Source organism: Heloderma suspectum, chromosome 2 (assembly GCF_057233095.1).
Source record: "Heloderma suspectum isolate Gila_16-S chromosome 2, 16-S_ref, whole genome shotgun sequence".
Lineage (NCBI taxonomy): Eukaryota > Metazoa > Chordata > Lepidosauria > Squamata > Helodermatidae > Heloderma > Heloderma suspectum.
Window position 1 is genome coordinate 287,475,514 of NC_139459.1, and position 24,804 is coordinate 287,500,317.

Here is a 24,804-nt window from a genome sequence, read left to right on the forward strand (position 1 = left end):
AGCCCGGGCAGAAGGGGGGGCGGGCGTGCTGGGCGCGCTTTACGGCGGCACTCCGGCTGCGGCGGCCGTCTCTCGCATTCCGCGTGGAGCGCCCGAGCGAGGAGGAAGCGCCGCCGCCGCCGCCATGAAGCGACCCAGTGAGCTCCGAGATGGGATAGGGGGCGGGCGGGCGGCCAGCCGGCCGATCAAGAGTCCTGGGCTGGAGCGCTACGGGGAGGGAGGCTGACGTCAGGGCGCCCGCCGCGGCCTTCCCCCGGGCAGGCCGCTCTTCCTTGCCAGGGCGGCCGGGCCCAAGTGCGCCTTGCCGGTCTAGTTCTAGGGGGCCCCCGCGTGGGTCTTGAGAGCGCGGCTGCCTCTTCTGAGGGGGGATCGGCGACGCTTTGGGCGGAAAGGCTTTTGTCTGGACTCCTCACCTTGAGGGGAGGTTGCCAAGCGCCTCCCCTGGCCAGGAGGGGAGACGCTTCTATGTCGCGCACACGCGCGGGCGAGGGCCGGAGAGGCGCCTGTGGGCCCCGCTGGCGGCAGGGCAGGCCCTCGATGCCGCGAAGACGGCCCGCGAGCTCTCACCTTTGCCCAGCTGATGCTTCTCCTCACTCTCACCCAGGCTTTCCATGTTTTTCTTGCCTCGTAAAACCTACCTTGCTGCAAAACTTTGCTCTCTTAGGAAGGATCGTTGAAATTCCCCAACATGGAGCATCAAAACGCCTAGGAACTGAGGCACGGGGGAGCGGGAAGGGGTCACTTTATTTCAGCCTTCCCCAACCTGGTGCCCTCCAGATGTGTTGGACTACTTCCCCCACCCCCCTGCCAGCCTACTAGGACTTGTAGTCCAACTCAGATCAAGGGCACCAGGTTGGGGGAGGCTGCTCAATTTGAACGCAAGTTTCTGTGGATGGGCCCTGATTGGAATAGTGCTGGTTTAACTCTGTAGGTCACTGTGGTTGAATTCCTATTAAATTTCACACAGAGAGCCAGTTCTCATTTTTCTGAACACATGGCAGACATGGCTCCTACTGAAAATGAACTTGCCATTACTCCACAAAAGGGAAAGTGAGTTAACTTTGCCGAGGAGTTCTGGCTGTTTAAAAGTTTCTCCAATAATCCTGGAAAGGTGGATCTTCAACTCTGAGATGTTGAATAATGAAGGAGGGGAAAACATTCCCAGTCAAGTATTTTAAAATCTTGGGCATATATCAACCAAACACCTTACGTGCTCTTAACTTCAGTGTATGTGTGTGGCTGCAGTCCTATGCCCACTTATAGGTAACCCTCCAGTGGACTCACTGGGATTTTGGGGCAAACATGCACAGCACAGACTGCAGTCCTAAGCGTAGCTACCAGGTGGTAAGGCCTAGTGAACTCTGCAGGGCTTATGGGGTATTTAGGATTGGTCTGCAAAACCTTCAAGAGGATGGAGGCATGCAGGCTTTAAAAAGATATCTGTAGAAACAAAACAAAAAACACTGTCTCAAACATTTGCGCTATTAGGCACATGTGCATTTTCTCACATGCAAGACATGTATGTGTTGTATATGTGCAGACATGAGCTTTATCATATGAACATACTAATTCCCCTTCAATTAACATACCCTTCCTTTTGGAAGCTTCTCATATAATTAGAAAACATGAAAGGCAGCCCTTTGCCTGCTGTGTTAGTTTCCAGTCTGAAGGAATTTTTAATGTAAGGGACTATTAAAAATGTGATCCTCTGTTTGCATCCTGTAGCGGTATGATTGATTCTATAGTGTGTGTGTATCTAATTTATTTATGTGTTACAGTTCTATTCTGGCCAATAGCCCAAGCTCTCTGGGTGGTTCACAGTAATAAAAATTGAAATAAAGCCTGTATTCTCTGTCCTGCATGTATATAGACTAGACTTCAGATCATGTTTATGGAGGACTAGGTTGTGATATGCATTTAATCTGTTATAGGCACTGATCTGCAGAAATTTAAGGTTGGATGGTTTTTTTTTTTCAGAGCTGAAGAAAGCTAGTAAGCGCATGAGCTGCCACAAACGTTATAAAATACAGAAAAAGGTAGGTGTGCACTGCTGAGTGAGGGAGCAATCCTATCTAGATAGGCATCCACCTCCGAACTCGGAGGCGACCGCCTATCCAGAGCAGGGCAGGAGAAGCACAGAAGGATTGTTCCCTCCACGCTTCTCCTGCCCTGCAATTTCAGCTAGAGAGCCGGTTGTGGCTTTTTAGCCGCAGGAGGGTGGAGCGGGGGAGGAGGCTGCTGTACATTACATCAGATGTGTCATACAGGCATTTCCGCCCACCCCAGAACACCCCCCCCCCCGGAACGCCCTTTTTCTGCCGCTCCACACTCCTCTTGTGAGCGTGGAGGACGGGGCTATTCTGTGCTGCCTCCAAAGCAGCCCAGAAGTGGGGAGAGGTCAGTTCCTGGAAAACCAGATATCCTGTGGCCATCTAGCCACTGTCTGGCAGCCATAGGATTGCTCCCTTGGTTAATAGACTCATAGAAACTAAAGCCTTGCCTCAAGGATTCTGCTTCCTTGGTGCCTCATCTTCCCACCTCATGCTTGAAGTTCTGTTGTTTCCAATTTAGAGGTGCTACTTTGACACCTTTGTTCTTATTTTTGAAAGTAAGTGGTGAAGTGAGAATGGATATTTTGTAGAGCTTGGACTGGAAGAGGGGAGATAAATTGGTGAAAAGGGTTGCATGGCTTTTGTGGTTGGTTCCCTGCCCCCCTGAGAAAAAAAGGGGAAGGGAGAGGGGAGAAAAACAACGAATGGGGTTCTGGGCGAAGAATAGGCTGTAGGTTCTGGCTCTGGACAATTGAGAGAGGAGAGAGCATTTTTAGGAGATGTAATGGCTTTTTTTTGACTAGAGATGTAAATTCATTTTTCTATTTTATCATTTTAAGGAATGTATGGTCTTTCAAACTAATTTAATTTTTTTGAGATTTTTTTTTATTAGTGATAAGCTGATAATTTCTAAATTTTATGTTGGGGGGCTGTGGAAGATTTGTTGTTGTTGTTCAGTCGTTCAGTCGTGTCCGACTCTTCGTGACCCCATGGACCATAGCACGCCAGGCCTTCCTGTCCGCTCTCTCCCGGAGCGTGCTCAAGTTCATATTCATTGCATCCGTGATGCTATCTAGCCATCTCATCCTCTGCCGTCCCCTTCTCCTTTTGCCTTCAGTCTTTCCCAGCATCAGGGTCTTTTCCAGGGAGTTTTCTCTTCGCATTAGGTGGCCAAAATATTGGAGCTTCAGCTTCAGTATCTGTCCTTCCAATGAGCACTCAGGGTTGATTTCCTTTAGGATGGACTGATTTGACCTCCTTGCAGTCCAGGGGACTCGTAAGAGTCTTCTCCAGCACCACAGTTCGAAAGCATCAATTCTTCGGCGCTCAGCCTTCCTTATAGTCCAGCTCTCACAGCCATACATTACTACTGGGAAAACCATAGCTTTGATTAGATGGACCTTTGTCGGCAAGATGATGTCTCTGCTTCTTACTACGCTGTCTAGGTTCGCCATAGGTTTCCTCCCAAGGAGCAAGCGTCTTTTAATTTCATGGCTACAGTCACCGTCTGCGGTGATCTTGGAGCCCAAGAAAGTAAAATCTGTCACTGCTTCCATTTCTTCCCCTTCTATATGCCAGGAAGTGATAGGGCCAGATGCCATGATCTTAGTTTTTTTAATGTTGAGTTTCAAACCAGCTTTTGCACTCTCCTCTTTCACCCTCAACAAGAGGCTCTTGAGATACTCTTCGCTTTCTGCCATTAGGGTGGTATCGTCTGTATATCGGAGGTTGTTGATAATTCTCCCGGCAATCTTAATTCCGACCTCTGATTCATCCAACCTGGCATTTCTCATGATGTACTCTGCATATAAGTTAAATAAGCAGGGTGACAATATGCAGCCTTGTCGTACTCCTTTCCCAATTTTGAACCACTCGGTTGTTCCATCTCTGGTTCTTACTGTTGCTTCTTGACCCTCGTACAGGTTTCTCAGGAGACAGGTAAGGTGGTCTGGTACTCCCATCACTTTAAGAATTTGCCACAGTTTGTTGTGATCCACACAATCAAAGGCTTTAGCGTAGTCAATGAAGCAGAAATAGACGTTTTTCTGGAATTCTCTTGCTTTCTCCATGATCCAGCGAATGTTGGCGATTTGATCTCTAGTTCCTCTGCCTCTTCGAAACCCAGCTTGTACTTCCGGTAGTTCTCGGTTCGCATACTGCTGAAGCCTAGCTTGTAGGATTTTGAGCATCACCTTGCTGGCATGTGAAATGAGGGCAATTGTGCGGTAGTTTGAACACTCTTTGGCGTTGCCCTTCTTTGGAATTGGAATGTAAACTGACCTTTTCCAGTCTTGTGGCCACTGTTGAGTGTTCCAGATTTGTTGGCATATTGAATGCAGCACTTTAACAGCATCATCTTTTAGGATTTTAAATAGCTCGGCTGGAATACTGTCATCTCCGCTAGCTTTGTTGTTACTAATGCTTCCTAAGGCCCACTTGACTTCACTCTCTAGGATGTCCGGCTCAAGTTCAGTGACCGCACTATCATGGCTATCAGGGACATTCAGATCTTTCCTGTATAGTTCTTCTGTGTATTCTTGCCACCACTTCTTAATCTCATCTGCATCTGTTAGGTCCCTGCCTTCTTTGTCCTTTATCATGCCTGTCTTTGCACAAAACGTTCCCTTGAGATCTCCAATTTTCTTGAAGAGATCTCTAGTCTTTCCCATTCTATTGTTTTCCTCGATTTCTTTGCATTGTTCATTTAAGAAGGCCTTCTTGTCTCTCCTTGCTATTCTCTGGAACTCTGCATTCAGTTGGATATATCTTCCCCTTTCTCCCTTGCTTTTCGCTTCCCTTCTTTCGTGAGCTACTTGTAAAGCCTCATCAGACAGCCACTTGGCTTTCTTGCATTTCTTTTTCTTTGGGACGGATTTCGTTGCTGCCTCCTGAACAATGTTACGGACCTCCGTCCATAGTTCCTCAGGCACTCTGTCTATCAGGTCTAATCCCTGAAATCTATTCCTCACCTCCACTGTATATTCATCAGGGATATGATTTAGGTCATACCTGAACGGTTTAGTGGTTTTCCCGACGTTCTTCAATTTAAGCCGAAATTTTGCAAGAAGCAGCTCATGATCTGAGCCACAGTCAGCTCCAGGTCTTGTTTTTACTGACTGTATGGAGCTTCTCCATCTTTGGCTGCAAAGGACATAATCAATCTGATTTCGATATTGACCATCTGTTGACGTCCATGTGTAGAGTCGCCTCTTGTGCTGTTGGAAAAGAGTGTTTGCTATGATCAGCATGTTCTCTTGGCAAAACTCTATTAGCTTTTGTCCTGCTCATTTTGTACACCAAGGCCATGCCTGCCTGTTATCCCGGTGATTTCTTGACTTCCTACTTTAGCATTCCAATCCCCTATGATGAAGAGGACATCTTTTTTTGGTGTTAGTTCTAGAAGGTGTTGTAGGTCTTCATAGAACCGATCAACTTCAGCTTCTTCGGCCTCAGTGGTTGGGGCATAGACTTGAATTACTGTGATGTTGAATGGTTTGCCTTGGATTCGTACTGAGATCATTCTATCATTTTTAAGATTGTACCCCAGTATTGCTTTTCCCACCCTTTTGTTGGCTATGAGTGCTACTCCATTTCTTCTAAGGGATTCTTGCCCACAATAGTAGATATGATGGTCACCTGAATTAAATTCGCCCATGCCTGTCCATTTTAGTTCGCTGATTCCCAAGATGTCGATGTTCAATCTTGCCATCTCATGTTTGACCACCTCCAGCTTACCTTGATTCATTGATCTGACATTCCAGGTTCCTAAACAATATTGTTCTTTACAGCATCGGATTTTCTTTTCACCGCCAGACACATCCACAGCTGAATGTCCTTTCGGCTTTGGCCCAGCCGCTTCACTCTTTCTGGCGCTACTTGGAAATACCCTCTGCTCTTCCCCAGTAGTATATTGGACACCTTCCGACCTGAGGGGTTCATCTTCCGGCGTCATCTCTTTTAGCCTTGTGATACGTTCCATGGGGTTTTCTTGGCAAGAATACTGGAGTGGGTTGCCATTTCCTTCTCCAGTGGACCACATTTTGTCAGAACTCTCTGCCATGACCTGTCCATCTTGGGTGGCCCTGCACGGCATAGCTTATGGCTTCACTGAGTTACGCAAGCCCCTTCGCCACAACAAGGCAGTGATCCATGAAGGGGGCTGTGGAAGATAGAGTAAAGTTTAGAAGGGATTATAAGTGAAAAAGGTTGAGAGCTTCTGAGTTAGGTTTTTAATATTGTCTATTAACAACCTCAGTTAATTTAAGAAGCATTTCAGTGGGATTTCTGACAGTAACCCTGGCCAGTAGCTCCACAGCCACACAAAGTGAGGCTACCCCCTGCCTTCATTTTCTCAGAGTGCCACTTTCTTTGCTAAGTCAAGGATTTTTAAAATGGGAAGTGGTATATAAATACTTTAAGGGTGCAATCCTATGTAAGTTTAGACAGAAAAAAATCTAGCTGGCTGGGGAATGCTGGGAATTATAGGACTTTTTTCTGTCTAAACCTGCATAGGATTGTGCCCTAAATAAATAAAGAAGCAAAGATGAGATATACTCAGAACCTAAAATATCAGTACCCTTCCTCCATTTTCTTTGCCAGCTACACTCATACCCAGTTGCTTGCCACAGCTATGCTCTGTTCCTCCACTAACTTCACAATATATTTAGAGCACAATCCTATGGGTTGTGCCCTTGATGATTGTAAGCCTCCGAATGCAAAGGCTTACTGTCATCCTATGCAGAATGAGAGGAGCAGTGGAGGCGATCTTCACCTCCCTGTCTTCCCACTCTGCATTTTCACTAGACAGGCTTTTTTGCCTGTCTAGCTGGGGTGTTTTGTTGGGGGTGGGGAGGAGGAGGCCAGAGAAGCCTCAGGATAGCTCCTATTCCAGCCTCTCTGGTCTTCCCTCCTCCCCGCCCATCAAAACACCCCTTGTCTCCCTCTCTGAGGTTGATTTCCCAACCTGAGAGAGGCAGCTGGTGTGGTTCTTTCTATGCCAGCAAGGAGGGGGAGGGGGGCAGTCCTCTGATTCCCTGCTCCGAGGTTGGAGGGCTGTCTCCAACTCAGATCAGAGAATCCAAACTATCCTATGGCCCTTCAGACACTGTCTAGGGGCCATAGGATTGCTCCCTTAGATGCTGAATGCCTCTGCTTTTTATATTGTCAGAATGAGTGTGGCGTTAACAAACTGTAGGAAATGATGTAAAAAGATGTTACGAATATAACTATATACTAAGTTCTTAAAATCCAGATAGATACTGCAGTTGTTTGTGTAAATATGAAAAGCTGAGATGGATGAAAAACTATATTGAACAAGCTTCAGCATCTTTAATAGCAAAATCTGGCCATTGTTGATTTCAGGTACGTGAACACAACAGAAAACTCCGGAAGGAAGCCAAGAAACATGGGCACAAAAAGCTAAAGAAAGATCTAGGAGTTCCCAATATGGCACCTTTTAAGGAGGAGGTTCTCCGGGAAGCTGAACAAAGGAAGCAACGGGTAAAAATTGTCACCATGGCATGTTGTCATGGAATTGCAGGGAGAATTATTGTTTATTATCAGCATTCATGACAGCAGTCCACCTAGAAAGTATGGCCAACTTAAATTTCTTATTTTAAATTAAACTGTTCAGCAAGGTTTTTGGCTAATAGTCTAATTTGACTAATAAACTTGGGTTGTGTTACATTTTCTGTAGTTCTGCCAGCATGAAAACCTTTAAGCATTCATAAATGAATAGTATTTGCTTCCATATACCTTCATGCACTGACAAACAGAAGTAAGATAGATGTTAACTGGTTTGGGATTGTTCTTCATGTGTATTGATGCTTCCTGTATTAATGCTGATTAGGGTTTTTTTTTTCAGGGTTCACATCATGATGTATCTGCAATGGATAATACATTATAGTAATAAAATTCCGAGTAATCAGTTGAAAATGGGAATATGGGAAGAAATCCTTTCTGCGTATAACGTTTGCGTTTTTTGTGAACAGCGTGAAGAACTAAAGCAAAAGCAAAAACTTGATCGGCAAAAGGAGGCAGAAAAGAAACGTAAACAAGAAGCTAATAAAAAGGATGTGAGTGAAGTAAAACAACATGAAAAGGTATGCATTTCTGGGAAGGTACTTTAATTGGAATGAACTTGAGCACACTCCGGGAGAGAGCAGAGGACAGGAAGAACTGGCATTCTATGGTCCGTGGGGTCATGATGAGTCCATGACAACGACTCAACAACAACTTTAATCGGAAGCTAGGTTGACAGGACAAGAGAAATACTCCATTTGTTACCTTTGGGATATCCTGAGCCTATGCATCTGTACCAGTATGTTGTTGTTCAGTCATTAAGTCATGTCCGACTCTTCATGACCCCATGGACCATAGCACACCAGGCCTTCCTGTCCTCTGCTCTCTCCTGGAGTATGCTGAAGTTCATATTCATCGCATCGGTGATGCTATCTAGCCATCTCATCCTCTGCCGTCCCCTTCTCCTTTTGCCTTCAGTCTTTCCCAGCATCAGGGTCTTTTCCAGGGAGTTTTCCCTTTGCATTAGGTGGCCAAAATATTGGAGCTTCAGCTTCATTATCTGTCCTTCCAATGAGCAGTCAGGGTTGATTTCCTTTAGGATGGACTGATTTGACCTCCTTGCAGTCCAGGGGACTCGTAAGAGTCTTCTCCAGCACCACAGTTCGAAGGCATCGATTCTTCGGCGCTCAGCCTTCCTTATAGTCCAGCTGTCACAGCCATATGTGAGCCAGTGGTGGACTGGCAGCAGATCACGTCTGCTGAACGGCCAGCTGGTAAGTCCATCCATGGCTTTCCACTCCCCGCCACACTGCATGGTATGACTGGATAGAGCAGCCTTTCCCAACCTAGCGCCTTTCAGATGCTTTTGACTTCAATGCCCATCAGCCTCAGCCACCATGGCTGATGGTCAGGAATGCTGGGAGTTTTAGTCCAAAGCACCTGGAGGGCATCAGTTTGGGGAAGGCAGTGATAGAGGGTAGGAAACGTGTGCCAAGAAGAGGAGAGAGCTGGGGCTGGCAGGTGCTTGCTTGCCCTACCATAGGTGGTGCAGTTGCAGTGATATAAGCAATTGGCGGGATGTATCTCAGATTCCCATTAACTTGCATCAAGAGTTAGGCTGTTAGTGACACATCCATTAATTCTCCCAAAGACAGCTGGATTGGTTTGTCAGAAACTAATGTAGTTCTAATGTGCAGTATTAAGTTGCAGTGGCAAGGTTAGAATTTTTTTAGTTCCCTTAGGGTGTAATCCTATGGGATCCGCCATGGGTACGTGAACGCCTCTGAACTCAGAGGCTTACGAGTATCACATGCAGAGCGGGAGGTGTCCTGCTCTGCATTTAAGCTAGATGGGCATTTTCGCCCATCTAGTACAGTCTTGGCGGGGGGGAGGTTGGGGTGGCCATAGGATTCACTGTATGGCTGCTGCCACAGTCCCTTCCCCCAGGAATGTCCCCTTTCACTCCCAACAAATTTGGGGAGGGGGCAGGGAGTGCCGTTTCCTGGCTCCGCGCCCAGAGACCTATCTCTGTGCTCGGATCCAGGAAACCTAAATATCCTACGTCCCCCAGACACTGTCTAGGGAACATAGGATTGCTCCCTTAAATTATTGTATATTGCTGTCCATCTTAAGAGGTCACATGTGCAAATGAAGGACTTGCATATACAGACGGAGCTTTTCTTCCTTGCAGCTAATGAAGAGGCAAACAATTATTCAGCTTTAAAAGCAGCTTGTTTCTTTAGCAGTATGTGTTGCTACAGAGAAAACTTCAGAGAAGAGCTCTCACTAGGCATGTGGTTTCCTTACTTGAGCATAATGATTACTTTTGATTACAGCCAGTATGCAGGCATGCTTTTTTCATTCCAGTAACTAACATTCCAAATACTTACATTTGATGGCTTTTTGCCATGTAGTTTTATGTTCACGTAGCTAAAAAGTGTACAGTCCTACTTTTATCTATTTTTGCAGTTTTAAGTTCCTGGTTTCTAAATTTTCATGTCATATTCCTACCTATTTTATTTTAGAAATCAGCCACTGAACAAAAAGCCAAGTCAAACCAGCAGGTCAATAGAAATTCAAAGAAGTCCTTTTGCAAGGACCTTAAAAAGGTAAGGTTTCTTCAGCTTTTTTAAAGACTTGATATTGGTTTCATATATTTCTCTTCCCTTTTACATTATACATTTTTCAGATAAAGGTGTGATGTTTATGTATGTGGAAGCCACACCGTGGTTTTTAAAAAGAAATGAACCACACATCTGACAGATCTTTAATACTTGTTGTCACTTCTTTGCTATATAAAGTGAATCAGTTGCAGTTGTTATGCCTGGAGGGAAATTTTAATGAGGATCAACAAAATCTGCAGTATAAAACCACACTATGTGCAGCAATGAATATGGGGGAAATCCTATATGTTACACCCTAGTTGGACAGAAGCCTCTGATCTTGGGGGCTTCCTGAGTATCCAATGTCCTGCCAAGCTACTGCCAGCTGGGTGGGAGGAACAACAGAAGTGATCTTCACCTCACTGTTTTTCTTTTTTTTCCTCCTCTAGATGGGCCCCTGATCTTGTCTAGCAGAGGTGCACTGGTGGGGGCGGGACTGTGGTTGGACAGGCCATAGGATTTCTCATATCCTGGCCTTTCCCATCCCCACCTAAGGCAACACCCCCTTTCAGACCTCTCAGAGGCTGCCTTTGCAGCCTCATAATGCAGGTGCTGCAGTTCTCTCCACAGCGGCTGTGGAGGGGATCTGATTCTGGAGGCCCCCTTCTGAGTTCGTAGCTGTGTGTACAGCCCCAGAGGGGTACTCTGAAGAATCCTATGGTCCCCGGGACACTCTCCCCAGACCATATGATTGCTTTCTAAAATATTTATCTGCTTTTATATAGAGTCATCTTATAAATAATTAACAATTGGAAGAATCATTTCTTATTTGAATTGGCAATATTTATTGATTTAATTTAAAACATGTATATATCGCCTTTCATCGCATGAGATTTGAGAGCAGTGTACAGCATAAAAGCCAGTGGGTTGTATCCCATGTTAGTCCTACTCAGGGTCCCTAGAAAGGAATGAGACTTAAGTTTCTGATAGGGTAGATCCATTGAGACTTAAGTTAGTCATAGGGTAGACGCATTGAAATGAATGAGGCTTAAGTTATCCATGACTAACTGAAGTCTTACTCATTTCAGTTGGTCTACTAACCAACTAAGTAGGACTAACATTGGATTGTTGTTGTTCAGTCGTGTCTGACTCTTCGTGACCCCATGGACCATAGCATGCCAGGCCTTCCTGTCCTGCGCTCTCTCCCGGAGTGTGCTCAAGTTCATATTCATTGCATCCGTGATGCTATCTAGCCATCTCATCCTCTGCCGTCCCCTTCTGCTTTTGCCCTCAGTCTTTCCCAGCATCAGGGTCTTTTCCAGAGAGTTTTCTCTTCACATTAGGTGGCCAAAATATTTGAGCTTCAGCTTCAGTATCTGTCCTTCCAATGAGCACTCAGGGTTGATTTCCTTTAGGATGGACTGATTTGACCTCCTTGCAGTCCAGGGGACTCGTAAGAGTCTTCTCCAGCACCACAGTTCGAGAGCATCAATTCTTCGGCGCTCAGCCTTCCTTATAGTCCAGCTCTCACAGCCATACATTACTACTGGGAAAACCATAGCTTTGATTAGATGGACCTTTGTCGGCAAGGTGATGTCTCTGCTTCTTACTATGCTGTCTAGGTTGGCCATAGCTTTCCTCCCAAGGAGCAAGCGTCTTTTAATTTCATGGCTACAGTCACTGTCTGCGGTGATCTTGGAGCCCAAGAAAGTAAAATCTGTCACTGCTTCCATTTCTTCCCCTTCTATATGCCAGGAAGTGATAGGGCCAGATGCCATGATCTTCGTTTTTTTAATGTTGAGTTTCAAACCAGCTTTTGCACTCTCCTCTTTCACCCTCAACAAGAGGCTCTTGAGATCCTCTTCGCTTTCTGCCATTAGGGTGGTATCGTCTGCATATTGGAGGTTGTTGATAATTCTCCCGGCAATCTTAATTCCGACCTGTGATTCATCCAACCCGGCATTTCTCATGATGTACTCTGCATATAAGTTAAATAAGCAGGGTGACAATATGCAGCCTTGTCGTACTCCTTTCCCAATTTTGAACCACTCGGTTGTTCCATGTCTGGTTCTTACTGTTTCTTCTTGACCCTCGTACAGGTTTCTCAGGAGACAGGTAAGGTGATCTGGTACTCCCATCACTTTAAGAATTTGCCACATTTTGTTGTGATCCACACAATCAAAGGCTTTAGCGTAGTCAATGAAGCAGAAATAGACGTTTTTCTGGAATTCTCTTGCTTTCTCCATGATGCAGCGAACGTTTGCGATTTGATCTCTAGTTCCTCTGCCTCTTCGAAACCCAGCTTGTACTTCCGGTAGTTCTTGGTTCGCATACTGCTGAAGCCTAGCTTGTAGGATTTTGAGCATCACCTTGCTGGCATGTGAAATGAGCGCAATGGTGCGGTAGTTTGAACACTCTTTGGCGTTGCCCTTCTTTGGAATTGGAATGTAAACTGACCTTTTCCAGTCTAGCAGCCATTGTTGAGTGTGCCAAATTTGTTGGCATATTGAATGCAGCACTTTAATAGCATCATCTTTTAGGATTTTAAATAGCTCAGCTGGAAGACTGTCATCTCCGCTAGCTTTGTCGTTACTAATGCTTCTTAAGGCCCACTTTACTTCACTCTCTAGGATGTCCGGCTCAAGTTCAGTGACCGCACTATCATGGCTATCAGGGACATTCAGATCTTTCCTGTATAGTTCTTCTGTGTATTCTTGCCACCTCTTCTTAATCTCATCTGCATCTGTTAGGTCCCTGCCTTCTTTGTCCTTTATCATGCCCGTCTTTGCACAAAACGTTCCCTTGAGATCTCCGATTTTCTTGAAGAGATCTCTAGTCTTTCCCATTCTGTTGTTTTCCTCCATTTCTTTGCATTGTTCATTTAAGAAGGCCTTCTTGTCTCTCCTTGCGATTCTCTGGAACTCTGCATTCAGTTGGATATATCTTCCCCTTTCTCCCTCCTTTTCGCTTCCCTTCTTTCCTCAGCTACTTGTAAAGCCTCATCAGACAGCCACTTGGCTTTCTTGCATTTCTTTTTCTTTGGGACGGATTGAGTTGCTGCTTCTTGAACAATGTTACGGACCTCCGTCCATAGTTCCTCAGGCACTCTGTCTGTCAGGTCTAATCCCTGAAATCTATTCCTCACCTCCACTGTATATTCATAAGGGATATGATTTAGGTCATACCTGAATGGTTTAGTGGTTTTCCCTATGTTCTTCAATTTAAGCCGAAATTTTGCAAGAAGCAGCTCATGATCTGAGCCACAGTCAGCTCCAGGTCTTGTTTTGACTGACTGTATGGAGCTTCTCCATCTTTGGCTGCAAAGGACATAATCAATCTGATTTCGATATTGACCATCTGGTGATGTCCATGTGTAGAGTCGTCTTTTGTGCTGTTGGAAAAGAGTGTTTGCTATGATCAGCGTGTTCTCTTGGCAAAACTCTATTAGCTTTTGTCCTGCTTCATTTTGTACACCAAGGCCATGCCTGCCTGTTATCCTGGTGATTTCTTGACTTCCTACTTTAGCATTCCAATCCCCTATGATGGAGGACATCTTTTTTTGGTGTTAGTTCTAGAAGGTGTTGTAGGTCTTCATAGAACTGATCAACCTCAGCTTCTTCGGCCTCAGTGGTTGGGGCATAGACTTGAATTACTGTGATGTTGAATGGTTTGCCTTGGATTCGTACTGAGATCATTCTATCATTTTTAAGATTGTACCCCAGTATTGCTTTTCCCACCCTTTTGTTGACTATGAGTGCTACTCCATTTCTTCTAAGGGATTCTTGCCCACAATAGTAGATATGATGGTCACCTGAATTAAATTCGCCCATGCCTGTCCATTTGAGTTCGCTGATTCCCAAGATGTCGATGTTCAATCTTGCCATCTCATGTTTGACCACCTCCAGCTTACCTTGATTCATTGATCTGACATTCCAGGTTCCTAAACAATATTGTTCTTTACAGCATCGGATTTTCTTTTCACCACCAGACACATCCACAGCTGAGTGTCCTTTCGGCTTTGGCCCAGCCGTTTCACTCTTTCTGTCGCTACTTGGAAATACCCTCTACTCTTCCCCAGTAGTATATTGGACACCTTCCGACCTGAGGGGCTCATCTTCCAGCGTCATCTCTTTTAGCCTTGTGATACGTTCCATGGGGTTTCCCTGGCAAGAATACTGGAGTGGGTTGCCATTTCCTTCTCCAGTGGACCACATTTTGTCAGAACTCTCTGCCATGACCTGTCCATCTTGGGTGGCCCTGCACGGCATAGCTTATGGCTTCACTGAGTTACGCAAGCCCCTTCGCCACAACAAGGCGGTGATCCATGAAGGGGTGGATACAACCCCTTACAACGGTGATCCATGAAGGGGTGGATACAATACATTGGATACAACCCAATATAATGAAGAATAAAAATGAAGTTTCCAAACTATTTTTCTTCTAATTATTGAAAGTAGTTTCAATAGGCTGTAGACACTCCTAGGACCTTGGGAGGGGGAATCCGACATTGCGCTGGCTGCTTTCCAAGGTCGCAGTAGCGACCTTGTACAGCCCCATAGAGCTCAAAAAGGGGGCATTCCGGTGGGCAGGGACTGGAGCCTGTCCCCACCCACCCCTGAGAAGTGTACTAGATGAGCTCAGAGGCCTGTCTAGCTGCTGTTTTTTTCTAAGAGGAGGAGCGGGAGGCAAAATCGCCTCCATCCTCCTCCTGTCCTGTTGGCAAATGCCTGGCAGGGCATTGGGTACTCAGAAGCCTCCAAGACTGGAGGCTGTCATCTAGTGGATTGTGCCCTAAGACATTATTCTCCTACATTTAAAAATATTTATTATACTTACATCCTGCTTTTTACATGGGGTTCTCAGTGGTGTCCCATCCAGGCAGTCGTCATTTCAGCTATGCTGCATGACCTTTCATTGGTCTCAGGATTCCCATTTTTAATTGGGAACAACTTGCATTGTCTTCATTTTTATCACAGCTGGGAATTAGCTCATCAGTTTTTATGTGGTGCTGAAAACAATGAAGGTGTTGCTTTCCAAGTAATATTAGATTCTGTTATGTTGGAGAGGGTGCCTTTTTAATAAGTGTATTTTAATTAATCCTTAAAATGAAATGACATCAAAATGGCAGTGGAGACAGGATGTTATGACTTTAGAAGCTTGTGTGTATGATTTTTAAGTTGTGTCCTGGAATGTGTATCTTTTCCCCTGTTTCTCTTTAGGTGATCGAGGCTTCTGATGTAGTGCTGGAAGTTTTAGATGCTAGAGACCCTCTAGGCTGTAGGTGCCCACAAGTCGAGCAACTTGTTAGTCAGTCAGAAGGAGAGAAAAAAATATTGTTGGTTTTAAATAAAATTGGTAAGTGAAATAACTGTTTACTGATACCTATCAGCTCCATTCCTAAGCCAATTAAGACCAAATGTTTAGTGACTTCATAATAATATGTGAAGCCTAGAAATAGAAATAACTGAATTGTCCAGTGCTCTGTGTGTTTACTTGAAAGGAAGTCCTGCTTTACTGAATGACTCCTCAGTAAGTGTGCATAGGGTTTTAAGCCTTCAGTTGAAACCCTTGCATAGAAATAAGTTCCATTATAACCAATGAGATTTGGCTTCCAGTAAATATGTTCAGGATTGAGGGTTTTTCTCCCCATACATCAGTAGGACTTGATTGGCTTCTTGTGGATCCCATTATCAGTCACTTAAATAATTTTCCCATTAGGATGTGAGCTGTGAGGAAGACTCAAAAGCGTACTGACAAACCTCTGAAGACTGTCAGATCCAACTCTGAGCTCACTGTTCTTTAACAGAGTATAGTTGTCAGCTCTTCACTAGCTAGCAAAGGTCTGGATGTGCCTGATCTCGGAAGCTAATCAAGGTCAGCCCTGGTTAGTACTTGGATGGGAGACCCTCTGGGAAGCAGGCTTCCTGCACTGAGCAGGGGGTTGGACTCGATGGCCTTGTAGGCCCCTTCCAGCCCTATGATTCTGTCCTGCGCCTTTAACACCAGCTTGATTGGAGTGTAATGCTTATAAGCATACTATGAAAAGCTTCACCTGCAGATCTTTGCATACCTAGCTGCTGCAGGCCAGGCCTTGTTTTCTCCTGGTCTGTGTCTGAGGGAACTGCATTTTCTGGTGTTCAGCTGATTTGTTTTATAAGAACTTCCACAAAAAAGAATAAAGCCATTTATCAAAATGAATTAAGATGTTCTTAAACTTTTCAAGGACAGCTGGGGTTAATACAGATTTTGTTAAGGGCCCAGCTGAGCAATTTCATGCAGCAAATAAATAACATATCTCGTAATACTTCCCAGAAGTACATGGCATGTTCCAGACTAAGTCTAAATCCAGTGGCTAAAATCTTATTATTGCACTCTAGTCCACAAAAGCTTATGCTACAATAAATCTGATGCAACAGACTTAACATAGCTCTCCTTCTAGAAGTTATCCTTGAAATCACATATCCTCAACAAAACATGATTGCCTAATTTCTGGGTTTGTGTTGTTGCTGTTTTGCAGATCTTGTACCAAAAGAGAACTTAGAGAAATGGCTAAATTATTTGAATAATGAACTTCCAACTGTTGCTTTTAAATCTGCAATGCAGCTCAAAGACAAAACTGTGGTAAGAGCACCCTATCCTACAGTGCTGAAAGATGTGTTGCTTGTAGTAAATGTTGTGGAAAAAGGAGTCTTGATACTGAAGATCATACTGTGCAAGCCCATTTTCTCCCATCTTTATTAGTATTCCCCACCCCAGGCAGCATTCTCCATTGCATGGAGGAGCCCTTTGAGCATAAAGGTATATGCATATAGGGCCCCTTTCTCACTAACACCAAACAGGTGCCTACCAGAGGCATTGTTTGAGCAAGAATCATATGGCAAGTATAACCAGAAATGGAATTGAGTTGTTCTACTGCAGCCTTAACGAACCTGGTGTTCTCCAGATGTTTTTGACTTCTGCTCCCATAAGCCTCAGCCAGCATGGCCAACAGCCAGGAATGCTGGGAGTTGTCTGAAACATCTGGAAGACACCATGATTGAGGAAGGCTGTTATTCTGTGTCTTGATACTTTCGATGACAAATCTCTGTTTTGAATTCTTCTCTCCATTCCACCATTTCTTAGGCATATTGGAGTTGGTCCTTTCACTCAAATTCTTCTTGCAGTTAAAAGACTAATGTTGTGAAGTCCTTTGTTTATTTGCCGCATGGGCTCAACATGAATTCCTGTTGTAATTCATTCTCTTGTGAAATTGATCTTTCGTTAATACTGACTCTTTAAAAACTTAAATCTCAATTTACAGCAAGAGAAAAAACACACTAAAAGACGTAGTGCGTATATTGAGTTATCGAGAGCAAGCTTGTGCTTTGGGAGTGAGTGCCTCCTAAAAATCCTTCGAGAGCATAGTATGGCTAAAGACAAAGCTATACAGGTTGGTGTGGTAGGTAAGTACACTTTTTTGTCCATATGGGCTTCATTGAATTGTGATACATGTCTGAGCACGGTAACATTGTTTTAGGAGCTATGCGGTATCACATGGCCTTAACAGAACCATGTACCACATTCAGTGGCACTCGGAAAGGGGCCCCCACTTTTAGGTGCAACATTTCGGGGGAGTTCTGTACAAATGTGGTGCTTGAAAAGCCCCAGTGTGATCATGAAACCCCAGGTTGCAGGACCTAGAACCCAGCCATTGTGCCATGATTATGATTATGATACCATCCTGTCATGGTATATTACTGGAGTGAGAAATGAGGATATATGCTTTTGTCTTACTTGTAGTGAAGACTTCAGATCCAACTCTGATCTCACTCCAGAGGCAGGATATACCTATATACAACATGTTTTTGAAATGCTGCCAAAAATCAGAAAATGGCACTATCTGCCAACATTTCTCATGTCTCTTCTGTGTAGTGCAAGGGCAGGCAAAGGAAAGGAATAGGAGATTGAGAAAAACTGAATTCATGTCACAAAGTAAACAGTCTTCCTGTAATATAGGGTAACTTGAAGATGCCATGCCTACTCCCAGATGTGATTTGGACAGAATGCTACCTAAATAAATCTTCTTTCTCTCGTGCAAAATATGCCTCTTTAGATATGTATAGATTTGATAGGCCATATAAGGTTTAACTAAATGCATCCTTACTCTTTTTCTTTTGTTGCTTGGTTTTCAGGTTTTCCTAATGTGGGGAAAAGCAGCGTAATCAATAGTCTGAAAGAGGTGCGTGCCTGCAACGTGGGACCAATGAGAGCCCTTACTAAGTTAGTCTGCTTTTGTGAAGCATGTATTTTGAGTGTTCCCATTCCACTCACTGAAGATCCCTCCTGTGCTTTGACTTTCCCCCACCCCTTCATTCTTTACTGCTGTGCGCAGTAGCCCTAACTGGCTGCTAGGTTCAGTCTTTGTATAAAGACAAAATATATGTATTTTAGTGGTAACAGGAATAATCCTATTAAGTAGATACACTATGAAGGTTGTTTTTATTACAACTCTAATATTTAAATTGCACCTTTCCCATTGCATACCCACTTTTGCATTGCCAATGCCAGGTATAGAATATAACCATCCTCATCTTTAAGCAGAGTGCTAAAATGTTTTTAATTAAATTGTGTTAAGGGAAGTATGTTAGTTGTGAAATGTAGGATTCATTGTACAAGAGCTGTCTTATTTGGAAAACAGATCAAGGCTTTTGAATTGAGGATAAACCAGTAACATGGCAGAGAATGGATCTTGTATGTCCCAACAATGACACCTGACATTTTTACAGATTTGTGCTATCTGTGAAGTACTGTGCTTGACTTTCTGGGATGACTCCTTTTAGCCAACCCTGGACACTTCATTTGTTTATGATAGGGTGTTTAGTTTATTTAAATCTACTTTTCATTATATGTGTGTTCTCTTAAAGGTGCATTCAAGCAGTTCACATCGACAAACATATCAAGATGTTAGATAGTCCATGTATTGTTGCAGAGCCTTCCAGCTCTCCTCTTGTCCTTGCACTGAGAGGTTCTACAGACATTGAGGCTGAAAACTTAGTTGATTCAGTAGATGCTATTCTGAAGCACTGCAGCAAACAGCAGGTAAAGCTGTTGTCTGGTTTCCCAGTCTTTTTTTAGCCTCTGGTGTGTTGAGTGTTACTTCCTGGCCATTTGGAGTAGCCATTGTACCAGGGTCTGAATCAAATGCTATATCCATGCCTAATTGTGGGATCTTGTCCACCCAGATAATTTCATTCAGATTGGCCCATTGTCTCAGAGAAGTAAAATTGACTACACAGATAAAATGCAAGAAGTTTCATCTGCCCTGTCCTTGAATTGAATGGATTCGTACTTGCTACCATATTAGCAAAGTGAGAAATGAGGATATTTGCTATGTCTTAGTTACAGTGAAGACATCAGATCCAACTCTGATCTTGCTGTATGCTTTATGGTGCTTCCAAAGGAGCTCTGATCCAGTTAGGCTTTCTGTCATGCCAGAATGATAATGGCCCAGATACATGAACTGGAGCAAGAGCATGCCGCTCTTGCTGCAAAAGGCCTGGGATTATGAAAGATCTGATTCATTCAATAGGATGTCTGAGAATCTGGTACACATTTGAGGAGGCTTTCCTTTTTCATTTCAGATAATGCTGAACTACAACATCCCAGACTACAGAAACACTCTGGAGTTTTTAACTCTGCTTGCTCAGAGAAGAGGAATGCTGAAAAAGGGAGGACTTGCTGATACAGAGGGTGCAGCTAAATTATTGCTTTTTGACTGGACAGGGTAAGTATTTGAAACAAGCTTTGCTGGAATCATGTTATTTGCCGCTCAGAAATAAGTGCTGTGCTTGAAGAAATGTGGGAGCCAAATTAACAGTGTTTGGCAGCCACCGCATAAAACAGGGAGGCACAGGGGAAGGACAGCTGTTTCGTAAATGTAAAATGAATTGGTAGATTTCATTGACACACATGACTAGATTATATGAAGCATCCTTATGCTATGAATCAGATTCTTTGTCCATTTAGCCCAATACTGTGTCAGGCAGAGAAGGGTGTTTTGCATCATCTGCTTCCTCACCATTTAGCTGGAAATGCTGGGAATTGGATCTGGGATGTTCTGTATGAAGGGTGTGTTCACCACCACTGAGCCCTGGACGCTCCACAAGTTTATGTTTTCGCTACATCCTGTGTGCCAAGTTCTAGTACGGCTCAAAATAAGTATGATTTTGTGATGGCAAACTTCTTCCCTTTAGAGTGCTTCTCCTCCTGATAACATGAAGGGAGCATATCCAGGAGTGCACACATGCCATCCATGCACCCAGTGGAATTGAATTGAGAATGTCCCTTGGAGAAGCTCCCCAAACCAAGCTCCAAGCCTGAACTTTAACTCCCCCAAGTTCTGAAAATATTTTATGTAGTTGGTGTGCAACCTAAAGGAAGATGTGAGCAAAATAATGCAAAGGGCCATGTATAAAGTATACCAGACAGCAGGGTGAGGGAGTAGCAAAATCGAGACAATGGAGAGATTTGGTATTGATTTAAAACAGAGCAAAGTGGGACCTTGCATGGGATGCTAAAAAAAAATGGCCTGTAAAATGTGAAATACTTTATGGATTGTCTCATAAGCACAAAGAGGCTGTTGTATGTTTAGCAGGTTGTGTGGAAGGCTTAAGGACTTAAAAACCAGTGTGGGGGTTCTGTAGGGATAGTTGCTTCTTGAAGTGAGCATAAATTGTGCATGTGTTCACCTCTTGTGTTGTGGCACTAGGGACTGGATAGGTTGCAAGCTATGGCATGGGTTCCACAGTCTCTTGAATTCTGTAAAATGTAGGATGAAAGGAAAAATGAATTGTCTGATACTTAAGGTGTTCATGTCAAGTCTTTATGGTAGACGTGTATAAGGTTTATTATTTAAGTGGCTAGCATTGGAGATATAAAGGTTATCCTCCCCCTCCCCTCAGCTCTGAAAGTGCATGTGGTTCATATTAAGAAGCCCAAAGGAGAGGTTGGGAAGTGTTTGAGCTATGTGAAAATACCATATCTAAGTCGGGGGCGGGGGGGTATGTTCCGGTTTGAGAGTGAGGATTTTAAGGCCTTTTGTAAATGAGACTTCTTTTCTCTTAGTGCCAGAGTTAGTTACTGTTCACGACCCCCTGCTGCGTGGAACCTGTCACCACACCTTTCCAATGAAGTTGTAGCAGCAGCACACCAGAGTTTTAATTTTCAGGATCTGGAAGAAGATAACAAAAGCACGATAAAAGGTGAGGCTGATGTACCAAGCAACCCATGAGTGTAAGATTGTGGTTCCCAGAGAGGCTATGCACACTGTCTGCTACATTACACCAGTTATTTTGCTAGTATGCATCAACACTTTATACATGTAAAAGCCCGTTCCTGTGGCCTCTTAACATTCTAATATGAGTGACCAAACAACTGAACCCAGACTGGGCTATGTAGTTGAGAGCCAGCTCAATTCTCAGTGGCTGCCATCTTGGACGTAGTAGATAGGGAGAAAAACCAAACACTCAGCCAAACACTCGGGATCACCAGGGACATGGAACAGGTTTATTTTCTACCCCAGTATAATCCTCAAATTGGATAATTTCACACAGGGTGGTTGCTGTATATTAAATTAGGTATCTTTCTCAGAAAAAGACTCAAGGCATCTTACCACACAGATTAAAAAATACGAAAAATGTAAAAAAAATTAGTGTTGAATCTTTTCGCTGCCCACTGCTTTTCTCCTGGCGAGACATATTTCCACACTCTTGAGCTTGACTGGGAACAAAGTAGGATGTGGAAGGAAAGGCTGCTCTTCCTCTTGAAATCACATAGACATTCCCATTTTATAGGCCTGTGGTGCTAACGTGTGCTTGGAAACCTGGGTCTCGTATCATATCTAATCTGCACCTGAGCTTTATACTTCATCAGGAGATATAAAGGCATACAGTTGTTTGTGAATAGCAAGGACTTTTTATTCCCTGGTAATAAGAATTTGGGGGGTCCGGATTTGCAGGCAGGGTGGGGGGAGGCAGACGGACCTTTCGTGAGCAGAACCCTTCTTCTTGTGGAAGGCAGATCCTGGATCCAGCCCATTGTATTACTGCTTAATAGATGTAGTTTTTCTTTTTTTTATCAGTGAATAACTAGCAGATGAACTGACTATCTACCTTGATGTTTCCTGACATAAAGTTCACTTCAAATGTAAAACTATAATGCTTTGTCTAGAAACCGAACAGCGTGTTTTTTTCCTTTGGGAAAATGCTCTAGAAGGTTCTGCCCAGGTGCATAATCTACTGTACTGACGAACATCTCTTCTACAGCTAGTAAATACCCCAATCATGCAAGCAGTATTGTCTTTCAATCTCCTGGCTTCACGGATGGCATAATAGAAGATAAACTGTCAGAGGAAGTGTTGGAACAAGAGAACATGGAAGAAAGTGAGGAGGAGGAATTAACTGAAGGAGAATATGAGAGGGATGAAATAGAAAGTGATATTGAAGAGACAGAAAAGGTAAATGTGTGGGCTTTAAGGTATCTAATGTTAACTCAGCGGTCTTAAAATCCTATGTTGCGGATCCCCAGTAAAGAGAAGAAAAGAGTGGTGTTTTGGACCTGTGTTGGACAGTCAAGTCTTTTTCTCAGCTTCTGATTCCATTCTTTAAAATGGACATAACCTAGATTATTTTTTAATTTGTAACTGTTGACCAAACAGGCGGCTTTTCTCACCTCTCCCCCATGTTTATACATCAGCGCTCCCATGTTGACATCCCAAACCTATATTCTTTGTCACTTTGTTTCAGGAAAGCAACAGAACAGCGAGTGGCAAAACCTCTGAAGAGCTGAATGCAAATGAGGGAAAGTTACCTGCAGGTGCATAGTAAAGCAAATGGATTTCACACAATGATTAAATAACAAGTTGATTTAGTCTGACGTTGTCTTTTATTTTCTTCTAAAGGTAAACAACTCAACATAGATAAGACTAATGACCTGGATGATGCATACGACTTCAACACAGATTATATGTAAAGAGAACATCAAAAGGCTTTGAGTGCTCTGCAGCTTTCTGGGACGAACACTAGGACTCTGTGGAGCCTCTGACTTCCTATGGAGGTTTTTTGCAGCTGCTAAACACCAGGTCGATGTGAATATTGTATGTAATGCTAAAGAATTCAGCAGAGCTGGCTAGAATTTTTTTTTCCAACTTTGTAAATTGCACTAAATAAATACTTGTATCACTATATTTTAATTGCATTTGTTGTATAAAAATGAACTAAAACAGGAAGTGACTTAAGTGACACTTCATCTTCCAAATGTTTTTTTGTTGTTGTTTTCTACTGATTTACAATAATGAATGAGGTAACCATTCAAATTGTGGCCTGTAGTGTTCCTTTGTTTGGATGGATCCTGGTAGGTACCACAAAAGGAAGAGGTTTTGCAGCTCTTGCTTTTAAACCAGAAAGGATTGAGCTATATGCTTCCATCATACAAGAGAATTCAAATGCAGTGACTGTTATATGCCCTTAAAGCTTCTACTTGAGGACAAATTCCACACAGGTTGTCATGCTTGACAGTACAACTGCCAGTACCTTTCTTTAAACTGTAGCCATGCTAATGGTGGGAATAAAATACATACACGCATTGGGTTGGACCTAGCATAAGTCTCCCATGGAGGTCCTGTTCCTGCCCTTATTTGCTCTGGAGGGCTAGGGGATCCTCCAGAAGAGTAGAGGAGGTGGTGCTACAAGCTGTAGAGGGAATCTGAAGATTGCTGCTTCCCTCTGTCAGTTGGAGTGTTGTGATCTTAACTGAAGAGTTTGTAGATCTATATAGAAGTGTGCACCATATTATGCAAGTATTAGTTCAGCTTCACCAAGCTATCTACACTGAGCAAACCTCATTTTTTGGATACTTTCAAGAGCAATGTTCATGATTCTTAAAGCTATGTACAAAAATAGCAAGAGTTGATTGCTCAACCTCTCCAACAAAACATTATATTGTAAATACTTGATGCTGTTCATAAACTTCCCAAGGTTTCTCTAGTCTGTGTAAGCAGATAGTTGTCTTGCCCATAGCTTGTAACACCTAGAGCAACTGAACTAGTGGCAACCAAAGGAGCCTTGACCCTTTGGGCCTGCCTCAGGACCTCTGAAGTCAGAGACTTACAAGCCTAGAGCAAATGCACAACATGGGCCTGCAGGCAGAGTAAACAATAAAAGAAAATGTATTGAGAAGTTGAACAATGAAGGAATACATAACCATTGCAAGGGAAGTTCAGTGACAGTTGCAGCTTGTTGCGGTGACAGACCCTTACTAGTTTTCAAGTAGGTAACATTTTTGTACATTTGTGATAGCAGTTTGTTGTGCTTTAAATTGTATATTTCATACATGCTGGAAGGAGTCAACTCAAAAATACTTAAACATAACTGATGGTGAACTTAATCTATGCTTTCCAAAAAGTAGCTGTTAAAGGATTCGCTAGTTTTAAAAAAAACTAGCTGTATTTTTGTATCCTACAAAATAATGCTTGTTTATAGACAATAGACTAGCTTGTTCTATTCAGTATACCCAAAACAGTTGTTCTAACTTAAAAGAATCCTTCCTCCCACCCCCAATCACTATATGCAAGATTTAACAGGTGTAATATATGT

General features: G+C 43.5%; 1 protein-coding gene and 3 non-coding genes across 5 annotated transcripts; all 4 read left to right on the plus strand.

Annotated features, from left to right (window-relative positions):
* Positions 1-21: 21 nt before the first annotated feature.
* Positions 22-23,525, plus strand: GNL3 (G protein nucleolar 3). 2 transcript variants are annotated; one of them, XM_084839763.1, is made up of 15 exons: positions 22-137; positions 1,978-2,036; positions 7,413-7,550; positions 7,915-8,152; positions 10,097-10,180; positions 15,394-15,529; positions 16,692-16,795; positions 17,475-17,616; positions 18,346-18,433; positions 19,078-19,252; positions 19,795-19,937; positions 21,278-21,414; positions 22,477-22,667; positions 22,957-23,026; positions 23,112-23,525. In XM_084839763.1, exons 4-15 carry the CDS (start codon positions 7,925-7,927, stop codon positions 23,180-23,182), a joined length of 1,569 nt encoding a protein of 522 aa, XP_084695889.1. In that variant the 5' UTR covers positions 22-137; positions 1,978-2,036; positions 7,413-7,550; positions 7,915-7,924; the 3' UTR covers positions 23,183-23,525. The 2 variants fall into 2 exon arrangements, with proteins under 2 accessions (XP_084695889.1, XP_084695888.1); XM_084839762.1 differs by having other exon boundaries at positions 8,042-8,152.
* On the plus strand, positions 15,898-15,974 carry LOC146354778 (small nucleolar RNA SNORD19). The gene has a single exon (XR_014788713.1). It is a non-coding gene; the product is annotated as a small nucleolar RNA SNORD19 (small nucleolar RNA).
* On the plus strand, positions 17,918-17,990 carry LOC146354779 (small nucleolar RNA SNORD19). Its single transcript, XR_014788714.1, has one exon. It is a non-coding gene; the product is annotated as a small nucleolar RNA SNORD19 (small nucleolar RNA).
* Positions 19,524-19,595, plus strand: LOC146354780 (small nucleolar RNA SNORD19). Its single transcript, XR_014788715.1, has one exon. It is a non-coding gene; the product is annotated as a small nucleolar RNA SNORD19 (small nucleolar RNA).
* Positions 23,526-24,804: the final 1,279 nt, after the last annotated feature.

Coding starts and splice junctions, on each gene's coding strand:
- GNL3 (XM_084839762.1), top strand. Junction 10,181..15,393: donor TTTGCAAGGACCTTAAAAAG/GTAAGGTTTCTT, acceptor GTTTCTCTTTAG/GTGATCGAGGCTTCTGATGT. Junction 17,617..18,345: donor TATACAGGTTGGTGTGGTAG/GTAAGTACACTT, acceptor CTTGGTTTTCAG/GTTTTCCTAATGTGGGGAAA.